The sequence below is a fragment of the Apteryx mantelli genome, chromosome 9, assembly GCF_036417845.1.
Source record: "Apteryx mantelli isolate bAptMan1 chromosome 9, bAptMan1.hap1, whole genome shotgun sequence".
In the NCBI taxonomy this organism is placed as follows: Eukaryota; Metazoa; Chordata; class Aves; order Apterygiformes; family Apterygidae; genus Apteryx; species Apteryx mantelli.
Window position 1 is genome coordinate 32495896 of NC_089986.1, and position 12467 is coordinate 32508362.

General features: G+C 54.8%; 1 protein-coding gene and 1 long non-coding RNA gene across 16 annotated transcripts in view; one reads left to right on the forward strand and one right to left on the reverse strand.

The window, feature by feature from the left end:
* Positions 1-12228, forward strand: part of THAP4 (THAP domain containing 4) — a 48645-nt gene extending 36417 nt beyond the window's left edge. For 2 of the 15 annotated variants that reach the window (XR_010885081.1, XM_067302151.1), the window contains 3 exons: positions 9232-9338; positions 9570-9632; positions 11495-11513. Coding sequence is in view for 12 of the 15 variants with exons in the window: in XM_067302151.1 (XP_067158252.1) it covers positions 9232-9338; positions 9570-9632; positions 11495-11498 (174 nt within the window). In the remaining 3 variants the exon portion in view is untranslated. Of the gene's footprint in view, positions 1-9231; positions 9339-9569; positions 9633-10455; positions 10575-11494; positions 11633-11873; positions 11936-12043 lie in introns of those variants that run through there. The other 13 variants (XM_067302149.1, XM_013952482.2, XR_010885079.1 and 10 more) reach the window with 12 other exon arrangements.
* On the reverse strand, positions 2299-7095 carry LOC136992614 (uncharacterized). Its single transcript, XR_010884979.1, has 3 exons — positions 6974-7095; positions 5561-5658; positions 2299-2683 (listed from the first exon to the last, which is right to left on the reverse strand). It is a non-coding gene; the product is annotated as an uncharacterized lncRNA (long non-coding RNA).
* Positions 12229-12467: the final 239 nt, after the last annotated feature.

The following is a 12467-nucleotide window of genomic DNA, read 5'->3' on the forward strand; positions in this document are numbered from 1 at the left end:
TTCTGAGCCTGTATGTGGGAACTGCTGGCGAACTTCAAGTCAGATGAGGTGGTGAGGAAGCCAGGGTGGCCTGTGGGAGGATTTTCCCTGGGTATTTCCTCCACGAAGCTGGGATCAGGCTCTCCGTGCTGTGTCCGTGCTGTGTGTGTTTCTGTGGGTGCCTGTAGAGGTGCCACCCTCCTGCCCATGCTCAGCCAGCCGCAGCAGGCTGTGGCCATGTGGTGCCTGCATGTGTGTCTGCACAGCCTGGTACTGAGCATTGCTGCTGGCTGTCCTCTGGCAGCCTGAGGACAGAGGGGGCTCTTGGGCCTGCAGCCCCCAAGGTTTGGCTCCCTCCCACTGTCCCCTTCTAACATCACTCATTTTTATGCTCAGCTTTAACCCTGGGATGAGCAAAGGAACTCTGCAGGAGCCAAGTCTGGCTCTAGTGCTCAGTCTCCAAGGCAGGTGCTGTCCTTGCAGGCCACCTCTGTCCCTGTCCCGTATCTCGGTGCTGGAGAGGTATTGCACTCTGCTCTGGTCTGTGGGCAAGAGAAAGGTGATCTGGCATTGCTAAGTTTGTTGTGTGATGTCAACCCCTGCGCTCCCTCCTGGGGCTGCCCCATCCCCTCCTGCCAGGAGCTGCCTGCCTGCCCTGGGGCTGCACATGGACGGCCTCACTCCACCTCCCTCCTGGAGGCTGTAACTGCAGCAGTTTTAGTTTTCTCTAGACCTGCTGCACTTTCCAAAAACCAGGAGCAGAAAATGCCCAAAGACCGGAAGCTGCTGGTAGGGGCAGGGGGAGGAGGGCAGCAGGGGCATTGCTGAGGAAGAGGGAAGGAAGCAGCTGGCACTGGGCAGCAGCAGCCACGTGGGCTCCCTGTGCCATTGCCCTTGCCGGGCTAGCAAGGCTTTCCTTGTGCGGGGCAAAGGTTTAGGAGTGCCCAGGTGAGATCAAATAACTTGCTGTGTCAGGGGGAAGGAGTGTCCTGAGGGAGGAGGCAAGGGCTAGGAGGGCAGGCAGAGCCCATTTCTGCTTGCTTGCTCGCATCTGCAGCCACCCTCTCCTGCAATGCAGGACAAGTGTTGTGCACCTTCAGAGCAGGAAAACATCCTTCCTGGGCATTGTGGCCATGTTTTGTAAAAACAAATAAAAAGGCCCACCTAGAAATGCTCCAGGCCAAAATGTTGCCTGGAACCTCTCTGGGCATCTACCCCCAGCTAGGGCTGACAGCAAGGGAAAGTGCCGTGGGGCAGCCCACTTGTGGGGAGCATGGGGGAAAGAAAGCTTGTCAAGGTTTTCAGACAGTTTGAAAGCAAATGTGCTCTTATTGTCCTTTTGACAGTGGGCTGGATAAGCATAGAGGAGAGCAAATTTTCTTCTGTCTACTTGCGTCACAGCCTCTCATGGGGAAGGAGCCACTGACAGTGTTTGGAGAAGGTTCCCCCAGCCCTGTGGGTGCTCTGTGTCCTCGCCAGAGGCTGCCCCACTGGCCACATTCCCCCGAGGTGAGCAGTCAGTGTGTCGGTGTTTGGAGCAGGAGTCTCTGTGTCCTTGGAGGAGTTATTGGGGAAAAAGTCTCTGGAAGGATCCAGCCAGTTCCTGCCATTGCTGAGCATCTCCCCAGGCCAGGCTGGGAGGGATGAGGCCATGCTGGACAGTGTGGAAGGCTCCAGGGGGCCGTGGCAGGGAGGGCCACATCCATGGAGCTGCCCAGAGCCGCCTGCGACCCCCAGCAACTCAAGTGTTGACGTCTGAGCCACTGAGGGCTGCTGGCCTGAAAAGTGGGAGAGAGGGCTCAGGTGAGACAGGACCAATTCTCCCTCTCCTGCCAGTGACTGAGAAGCCCTTGAAGCCTCCTGCCAAGCCTCTGATTACCTAGAAACTGGAGAAGGACTGAGGAGGCCAAATAGCACACACGGGCCCGTAGGGCACTGCAAAAGACAAGGAGAGGGCCTGTGGGGTAAACTGAAGGGCAGAGAGGCCCTGAGATGCATCAAAAAGGCACACGGAGGCCCCTAGAACGACCTGGAATGCACTTGGGAGGCCCCTGGGACGCCTGTAAAACAGACAGAGGCCCCTGGGGTGCACCGAAAAATGAACAGAGGCCCCAGGACTCACCAAAGAAACAGAGAGAGGTCCCTGGGAGCTCTGAAAGACACACAGAGGGCCTTGAGAGGCACTGAAAGGAAGTCTGAGGCTCATGGGATGCCCTGAGAAACAGCAGGAGGACCTTCGCACGCACCAAAAGATGGATGGAGGCACCTCCTACACACTGAAATCACAGAACCACAAAATGGTTGAGTTTGGAAAGGACCTTTAATGATCATCTAGCCCAATCCCTCTGCTCAAGCAGGGTCACTGAGAGCAGGTTGCCTGGGACCACATCCAGATGGCTTTTGAATATCTCCAAGGATGGATACTTTACAACCTCTCTGGGCAACCTGTCACAGTGCTCAGTCACCCTCAGAGGAAAAAAAAAGCTTTTTTGTGTATTCAGATGGAACTTCCTGTGTTTCAGTTGATGCCTGTTGCCTCTTGTCCTGTCAACTGGGCACCACTGAAAAGAGTCTGGCTCTGTTTTCTTTACATACTCCTCTTCCTCATCCGCTATGAGCTCAGGTGTGCTGCAGGAAAGGGGAGTCAGGTGCAGCTCTGGGCCACCTCACTTGCTGTCTGCTAATCCTTCCACACTGCAGGGTGCTGCAAAGAACAGAAAACACACGGCTGCATTTCCCCCACTCTTTAGCGCTTCCTCTGGCACACAGCTCAGCACCAGCCCTTGCTCCAGGCTGCTCTCAGGACCGGAGCATGGAACATGGCTCCTCTGCCCACAGCCAGGCACCGCGCCGCAGGCAGCACCACCAGGCTGGGGCAAAACCCAGGCAATGCCACTGGATGCCACTTGAGATCTACCCTGACCTCTCTGGCTGGGTACTGATGATGTTGCCTATGGAGGTTTTTGCTTTTTTCCTTTTGTCAAATGCATCCCCAGATGCTTGCCAGGCTGTGCTTTTTTTTAAAAAAAAGCAGTAACCCCAACCCCTCAATCCGGAACATGTGTTTTCATAGTCCTGGTTGGAGATGGGGGGGCTGGGGGGAAAAGAGAGGGAAGGTGTTGCTCTTCTGTTTGGCAGAAAAGGTTGTGTTGCTCACAAACACAGCTCTGGCTGAATTTTGCCATTGCATTTGTTGGCAGCGTTCAGCTTGAACTCTGCCAAAAGAGGTGAAAAGGAGAAATAACTCCACAAGTCTGAGATTTGCACAAACATCCAGCCCCCCACTGCCAGTCAAGCCGAGGCAAAGCCGGGCACAGTCGCAAGCAGCCACGGCCCCACGCAGAAAGAGCCCAAGCAAAGCCGCGGGCTGAAGCCTGCTCTGCACAGGACTGTGCAAGGCCAGGGCTGCTGCCGGAGGCTGGGGGTCTTCTGGGTGTGGCCCCGAGAGCCCTGTGATGGCAGCAGAGAGTTCCTGTGACTGCCGTGACATCACTGCTTGGAGGCAGCCGCACGGGCGGGACGCCCTCACTTTGCCCCCAGCTCCCCGCTGGGTGGCACGTGAGGTGTCCAGGGTCCGGCAGGGCGACCGACGGCTTTGCGTTTGGGGCTTTGCTCTGCAGCCAGCAGCAGCTCTGCCTGGCTGACTCGGGGGCTGTGGACCACGCGCGGCTGCTGTCCTGCAGCCGGGAGCGCCCAGAGGGTGCCAGTGTTTTGGGCAGCCCTGAAAGTGCACGGGGTGTTCCCTGTTGTGCACAGACTGACGTGTGCAGGTGAGCTGCGCTGCTGCAAGGCAGGCAGGCAGCGTGGCTGACCGTGTGGGATGCGAGTACTGTTTGGGACCACTGGCTCTTCACCACCAGGGCCTCAGTGAAACACTTTGGGACAGGGGGAAGAACACCTCCCCCATCCTGCTGGCTGTTTGGCAAGAGTGCAGATGGGCTCTGCTGGACAGGGATGCCAGCAGACCCCAGGATACTCTGGCTTCCAACCTGCCCCACTCCTAAGCTGCCATTGCCGAGAATTTGGGAATCCCTTTCCTGCCTTCCCAACTCAGTGCACATGTGGCAGGGAGGTCAGTCACCGCACTTCCCTTCTGAGCAGGAGCTGGCAATGATGCTCCTGGTGTCACTTGTTTCCCGTGTGAGGGTCTCCTGGCATCTGTGGCTGCACAAATGCTGCATTGCTGCAAACCTGCATCAAGCCTGAAGTGCAGCAGGATCACTTCTGTAGGAAGCATGATCTCTTCAATCTGTGCAGGAAGGCTTGCTGAGATTTCAGGAACTCCTTGGTAACCACTCACTGCAGGGATCTACTGCAGACCTGTGGCAACAGGCCCCTCCCTTAGTCTCACAGCTTTGGGGAGATGAGAGAGGGCCCTCCTTCCCCATGCAGACCAGAGGACAGTCCTGCCCTCACCGGGTGTTTCGGATGAACTCCTGTCTGTGGAGAGAGCCTGGTTCATAGGCATACTGTAGCCCACCTGGTACCATTGTCCCATGCCTTCCTTTCCCTTGCTGGGTTAGGAGGATTTCATCTGAGTAGAGGATCACCTCTCTCGACCTGTTGGCAACACCCATCCTAATGTAGCCCAGGATACCATTGGCCTTCTTTGCTGCAAGAGCACACTGATGGCTCATGGTCAACTTGGTGTCCACCAGGACACCCAGCTCCTGCTCAGCAAAGGTGCTTTCCAGTCAGTCAACCCCCAGCCTGTACTGGTGCATGGCATTATTCCTCCCCAGGGATACTTCCTTTTGGTGAACTTTTGGTGAACTTTGTTTTATTTGTACTTTCCTTTGTTGAACTTCATGAAGTTCCTCTCTGCCCCTTTCTCCAGCCTGTCAAGGTCCCTCTGAATGGCAGCACAGCCCTCTGCGTTATCAGCCACTCCTCCCAGTTTTTTATCATCAACAAACTTGCTGAGGGTGCACTCTGTCCCTTCATCCAGGTCATTGATGAAGAAGATGAACAGGATTGGACCTAGTAGTGACTCCGAGGGTACAGCACTAGCTATAGGCCACCAACTAAACTTTGCACCATTGCTCACAACCCTCTGATCTCTGACATTCAGCCAGTTTTCAGTCCTCCTCACTGTCTGCTTATCTAGCCCATACTTTATCAACTTGCCTATGAGATTATGGGAGACAGTGTCAAAAGCCTTACTGTAGTCAAGGTAGACAACATTCACTGTTCTCCCCTCATCTACCCAGCCAGTCATTCCATCATAGAAGGCCATCAGGTTGGTCAAGTATGATTTCCCCTCTGTGAATCCATGCTGACTACTCCTGATCACCTTCTTGTCCTTCACATGCTTGGAAATGGTTTCCAGGACCTTTCCAGGGATCAAGGTGAGGCTGACTGGCCTCTAGTTCCCTGGGTCCTCCTTCTTGCCCTTTTTGAAGACTGGAGTGACATTTGCCTTCTTCCAGTCCTCAGGCACTTCTCCCACTTGCCGTGATCTTTCAACGATGATTAAGAGTGGGCTTGCAATGACAACAGCCAACTCCCTCAGCACTCACAGGTGCATCCCATCAGGGGCCATTGAGCTGTGTATGTCCATTTTGCTTAAGTGATTCCTAACCTGATCTTCCTCCAACGAGAGAAAGTCTTTCTTTTTCCAGACTTTCTCCCTGGTCTCCATGGCCTGGGGTTCCTGAAGGATGGTCTTAACAGTGAAGACTGAGGCAAAGAAGGCATTCAGTGTGTCATCCTTTTCTGTGTCCTTTGTCACCAGGGCCCCTAGTCCATTCAGCAGTGGGGCCACATTTCCCCTAGTACTCCCCAATCTCCCAGTATCCACCAATCACCCCCTATGTCCCCAGTAACCCCTTCAGTATCTCCCAATCTCCCCTACAACTCCCAGTAACCCCCACAGTGCTCCAGTGATCCCAGTACCCTCCCCATCGCACCCCCTGTCCTCAGTAACACCAACAGTGCCTCAGCCATCCCAGTACCCCTGATCGCCCCCACAGCCCCCAGTAACTTCCACAGTGCCCCAGTGATTGCAGGAACCCCCTATTGCCCCAACAGTCCCCAGTAAGCCTTCAAAAGCCCCAGAGACCCCAGAACCCCCCCAATCACTCCCACAGCCCCCCAGCAATCCCAGTAGACCCCGAACCATCCTCACAGCCCCCAATAACCCGCATAGTGCCCCAGTGATCCCATTACAACACGAACCATCCCCACAGCCCTCAGTAACCTCAACAGCATCCCAGTGATCACAGTACACCCCAAATCACCCCCCCACAGCCCCAAATCACCCCCAAAGTGCCCCAGCAATCCCAGTAATCTGCCAGTCATCCCCACAGTCCCCAGTAACTCCAGTAACAGTGCCTCAGCAATCCCAGAACCCCCAAATTGCCCCCAAAGCCCCCACTAACCCCCACAGCACTCCAGCAATCCCAGAACTTCTCAGCTGCCCCAACAGCATCCAGTAACCCCAACAGTATCTCATCGATCCCAGTACCTCCCTATTGACCCCAGAGTCCCCAAAAGCCCCAACAGCATCCCAGAGATCCCAGCACCCCCCAGTTGCCCCATAACCCCCACTGATCCCCACCATGCCCAAGCGGTCCCAGTACCCCCTCAGTCACCCCACAGCCCCCAGTAGCACCCAAAATGCCCAAGCGATCCCGCCCCCCCCCCCGGTTAGCCCCTCTATCACCCATTAACTCCCCCAGCGCTCCAGCAATCCCAGCACCCCACAACCACCCCCGCGGCACCCTAGCGATCCCAGAACCCCCCGAATCGGCCCCTCCAGCCCCCACTAAACCCGCCAGTCGCCCAGCGATCCCAGTACCGCCCCCACTCGCCCCCAGTAACCTCCACAGCGCCCCCACCTATCTCAATTCCCCCAGCACCACTGCTGCACACTCCAGCACCGCTCTCAGTTCCCCCAGCGGCGCCCCCGCCACCGCTCCCGCGCACACCAGCGCCCCCGCCTCCGCCTCTGCCCGCAGCCCCGCGACCCCTCCCCGCGGCCGTAAGGTCGCACCTCGCCTCTGCTCGCCGCCCCCTCCCGCTGCCGACCGGGCGCGGGAAGGCGCCGTCCCGGTGCGAGGGGTGGGGCCTGCCGGCGCTCCTGCGCGTGCGCGGGGGGCACCCCCGGGCCCATGCCGCCGCCGCCGCCGCTGCAGGGCTGTTTGTTGGGGGCGTGTGGAGAAAGGGGCGGGAGGACAGGGCCAGACCGTGTGGAGAAGGGGGGGGGCGGCAGGGCCAGGCCGTGAGGAGAGGGGGGGTGACAGGGCTGGAGATGTGTGGAGAAGGGGGAGAAGGCCCTTCCAGGGTCTCTGACAAGAAGGGGTGGCAGGTGTCTGCCCCAGCCTGGGTGCTTTGAGAAGGGGGATGGCGGGTTGCCCTCGGATGCAGCATCTGAGACACTTACCCCCCACACACAGACAATTCGGCCTGAATTGGGGTTTGTCTGGGGTGGCAGAGGATTCCCGGAGACGTGGGGCTTCCCCAGGGTTTGGGGAGTATTGGTGTTGTTGGATTGTTGTTGGGGGTGGCCGGAATGGAGATTAGGGATGGTGTGGGGGTACGCAACTGCAGCTTGGCCTGAGCAGGTGGTGATGAAGGAGTGAAAGAGATGAGATGAGACCACAAGACCACAAGGAGAAAGTTTGAATCATTTGCACAAGTAAGAGAGGGCCGATGGGGGAGAAGGCAGAGAAGGCAAGGGTACAAATGAAGGCTTGAGGAGAGGAGGAGTGCAGGGAGGGAAACCAAATGCCTTAAACAGTGCTTTTATCCTGCTTTGGTTTGCGGAGCTCTCTGCTTTTCTCCAGTGGATATGGAGCCCTGCAGTTCCCCCAGCACAGCTGCAAGTGAGATGTCATTTTGGTTGCTTTTGAGCACAGCTGGTGGTTTGGTTTGTGGCTTGTGATGACTGGTCTTGTGGTTTGGCGCAGGCTTCCTCATGGGTGTGCAGAGAGGATGGAGGAGTGGGAGCAGGGCTGGATGAACACCCCACCCTGGGACCTCCTGCTGCCAACGCTAAGCAGATGCTCTGGGGCTGCCCTTCAGCACTGCCTGGGCTCCCAGCACCTGCTGGGAAGCCACTGGATATCACTGGGACTGAGTTGCATGGGTGTGCCAAGATGGCTGCTCTCCTGTTTCAGTGCCCCACAGGAGCAAGGTGACTCCAGCGAAGCCCTATAGGACCATCTGGCTGGGGGGGTGAAGAGGCAACACTGATGCTGTCCCCCCAGGTTCTTTCCCAGTGTCACAGCTGCCCACATCCCTCTTTGCTGTGGAGGTTCCGGTCCAAGCCCTTTGGCCTTGAAGTGGCACATGGGGAGAGGAGCAGGAGCGGGGATGGGAATTGTCCCCAGGAGGGCCATAGCGCCTCCGGCTGATGGGCCAGTTTGGCTCCAGCACCAGAGCCCACCTGAGCATCTCTCAGGATCGGAGGCAGGGGGACTGACGCATGGCTCCATTCTGAAAGACCTGAGCCTCACCGCTGGGAATTCAAGTGTCTCCACATTGTCATAAGCTACATAGGCATCTCAGTTACCCACATGTAGGTGCCGTTTCAGATGCTGTGGGGTGTTGGAAACATCCATGTGGGCACAGATAGGGCACAGGTTCCCTGGAGACCTGCACGGGGTTCCCCCGCGCTCAGTGTCTTCTGGAAGGTGGAGCCCTTATACAGCTCTCCAGGAGCTGAGATTTCCTTGCCTTCAGCTGAACCCTGCTCAAAGTCATGTCCTCTTCTGTGGCTGGTGGCACCTAACTTCTGGAACTCCTTTCCAAAGGGAGACTGTGACACTGTTTCAGCCCTAGAGCTGGTGAGAAGAGACCACCTGGCCAAATGTGACGACTGTTCCTGGGAAATGCTTCCCAGTGATTCAGGCGCAGCGGGAGCAGGGACAGTTGTGATGGAGCAGAACAATTAGAAAAAACAGGCCAAAAGAAGCTTGTTGCTCATAACTTTGTCAAGGTGTAGAAGGGCACATCTGTGCTCTCCAATACATTATCTCCCTGCTGATTGCCCATGTTGCAGGGAAATTAATTTGCTTCCTGACTCCCTCTGGTCCTTGGGAGTCAATCATCTAGAGAAGACCCAGGGCCAGGATTTGTCCTCTCTAGGGAGCACCTCAAAATGCCATCTGGGTGAACCCGCCTGCCCCGGGCTAGCCCCAAACCTTCCTGTGTCCCTTTCTTGTGGCTGGCTGGTGGCTTCAAGTCACAGAGGGGAAGGCAGGCATTGGTGATGGGTCAGGTGGAAACCTTGGTCTCATTTTGCTTTAGAAAAGCTCCAGGCACATATGCAAAGTACAGCACTTCTGGGAGATGTCCTTTTTGGGAAGGGATCACCCCCAAAGTCCCCTGATGACACCTCTGCCACAGGAAACAAGGTAAGCACTTTTAATTAATCTTCGGCAATATCAAACAGCCAAAGAACTTGTGAGCAAAGCGAGGCCGAGAGAAAACTGGGCTTTGGCCACTTTTTTTGTTTGGGGCAATTTAAAATCCCAAATGAAAATATTTCGTGCTGCAGAAGAGCCTTATTTGTGCCTTCCTACCTTGCTCAAAGCTCTTTATGCAGCTGTATCTTACTGAGTCCTTTCTTGTTGCTTCCCCGGCAGTGATCTCAAAAGGATGTTGTGCTCCAGCAGTTGGCTGGGAGTAATTTGGCGGAGGAAGAGAAGGTGGGTTTGACAGTGCTGCAGAGCAGTTCATATTCTGAAGGGTTTCCCCTGTGGCCATGTCCACCCAATATCTGGTTGGTTTTTGTCTTCTGGATAGCTCTGAGAACATTTCTTCCTTCTAATGGCAAATGTATTAATGGCCTGAAATCAGGTTTCTTCTATGTAAAACAAACACAAATGTAAAATTTGGGGTCTGATCTATTCCTTTTCCATGCGGGAAATCCATGCTCCAGGAAAGAGCTTCTAGAAAGCCAGTCCTCTACCAAAAGTTGGTTTGTGTTTTGCTTCACGAGAGAAATGTAAGTCTCTATTTGAAAAGTCAGGGTTTTCCAGGAAGTCTGTCCAAACCTCATTCTTGTGTACCTCCACTGGTGGTGTGTAAAAGGTCTAACTGACCATGCTGATGGCATTACTCTGGATGCAAGTAAACTTTCAGGCTTCAGAACCTAATGGGACATTTCAGCATTACTGTGTTGGGGGAAGATATCTCTGAGGGCTTGGTGTTCCTGTGGGGTCAGCCTCATTGCTCTGGAACAAAAAGGTCCTGTGTTCCTGACCTGGCCACAGCCACGCTCTGCTCTGACATGACTGCAGGTGCCAGAGTTCTTTCAAAGGCACTTTGGCACTGATGAAGACCAGGGCTTACTGCAGCACATGGCAGAGAAATGCTTGTGCCTGTCAGTAGATCTATCCATCTGCTTCCTAGGGTCCTGCAGTCCCCCACCAAGAAGAGACATACCTCCAGCAGGTCTCAGCGCACCAGCAACAGTGTTATGTGTTGGTGGAGAAGGAGATTTATCTGAGTGCTGGTTCCCATCCACAGGGGGCATCAGGAACACAGAACCCACAGCATCTTAAGAGCAAAGAGAGCCCAGTGAGTGGAAGATACACTGAGAGCAAGCTCAGGTCATGGCCAGACCCCTTGGAAATCACAGAGGATAAGTAAGGATGGCTGAATTTTCCATGCCTATAGCATGCAGGATTTTGGGGTTCACTGGAAAAGAGTGTGCATGGTGGCACACTGAGTTCACCTGTTGGCCTAGCTCTGCTTTTTGCACCTGTAATTTTCTGCATGAAAAGTAGAAGGTGCAGAAAAAGATGTTGGTGGAGAGACTGACTTGGTCATTCAGTCCCACTTCCTCCCCAGCCCTTTGGCTGTCCAGTCCTTTGGGCTCTCAGCTTTCAACCATTGCTGGACTCCATTTTTCTTTCAACTTCAAAACTTTTCCAAGAAAAAGGCCCCTGCCCACCCTAAGAGAGAGGAACCAGCCGGCAAGGAAGCCCCAACCGCAGAGGTACTGAGCGCATTTTAGTGTTCCCATCTCTGCTCTGATGCAAATTTGATGTTCCATAGTGTCAGGAGCAGGCCTGAGGGACAGGACCTGACTGGGAGGTGAAGGCTTCTGGTACCATCACACTTAAAGTATTTGAATGCCCAGAAGTTCCTGGGCTTCAACCAGGACCTGTCCAGGGAGGAGAACGGGCAGGAAAAGGGGATGTCTTGAAGTTGAGGCCAGGGTAACTTGTACTGCTTGTCCTTCTGCCTCCCCCTCCTGGCACACTGCCACCACTTGTGGGCATGACAGCTGCTGCCCTCAGCCTCATGGCCCTGGGCAATGTGGCTCACTGCAGGTCCCTGTCCCCAGGAGAACTGTGCCCAAGCACTGGTGGAGCTTGGGAGTCCAGGTGGGAGTTCACTCCCAGAGTGGGTTGAGATTCTTGTTCCGAATGGACCATCCCCAAGCTGTGAGGGTTTGAGCATCAGGAGGTCCCTCTCCTCACTGGTATGCCTCTGCTTGCTGGTTTTCCTTGGTTTGGCATGTTTTTGCCAGTGTTAACTGAAGCATTTTCCTCTGCTGCAGATGATCAGAAAAGCAGAGATGGCCCAAGACCCAACAGCAGGTTTGTTGCATGGTTCAGTGTGGAGGGATGTAATTACTGAGGGGTTTGCCAGCAGAGCTGGAGGGCTGGTGGTATAGCAGCTCATGAGGAAAAGGGCTGCCTCTGGGAAGAGGTGCAGCTTTGGCATCATAAAGCCCATGCTTCCTCAAACTCCCTCCTCCACTGGTAGAGGTGGAGGCCCATAGAGAGTCCTCAAGGACTGGAGTTTGTCTCTTTGCACCTGTCCTCTGCCTACTGCTTGCTCTCTGTATATGAGCCACTTGTGTGTGTGCTTGATCCTTGCATGTAGGCATGCAGGGCCATTGCAAATACCTTGGTGTAATTGGGACATCTGCACAGGGTGGGAAGCTGCGATACAGGAGAGGCATGCACTCTGAGACCAGTAGCCAGTCAAAGTGTATGTGAGTAAACCCTGCTCAAAAGTCCGAGGGTGGAGCAGGTGAAGATGGGGATGGGGTAGGTGGAAGGGGTCACAGTGCTGACCTGGCAGCTTTTTCTTTCCTTTCCAGCAGCTGTGAGCAGAGTCCATATCTGTTTGGTGGAAATCTCCAGGCAGAAGAGACAATGACCCTGGAGTTTGTTACTGTACTGTCAAAAGATTCCAGTTTGGAGGAAAATCAACACCTGTGTTGTTTTTTACAAGCAACCTGGATGATACCAGAAATTTGCTAACATGGAGAAAAAGTAAAACTTACAGTTGAAAATGTGCTGATGTGATGTTTCTGCAGGGGCTATGGCTCGTATTTCAGAGAGGGATTCAACTCCAGGCTAAGACATCTCAGTGCAGGTGTGTCTACAGAGGCAAGTAGAGGTGTCCTGCTCAACCTGGTCCCCTGTGTCAGATCTGCCAGGCCTGTGCAGAGCTCTTAAATATCCCAGGGCAACTCAAATGGCCCCAGGAATCCTTTATGTGAGCAGCTGAAGTGAGCCTCT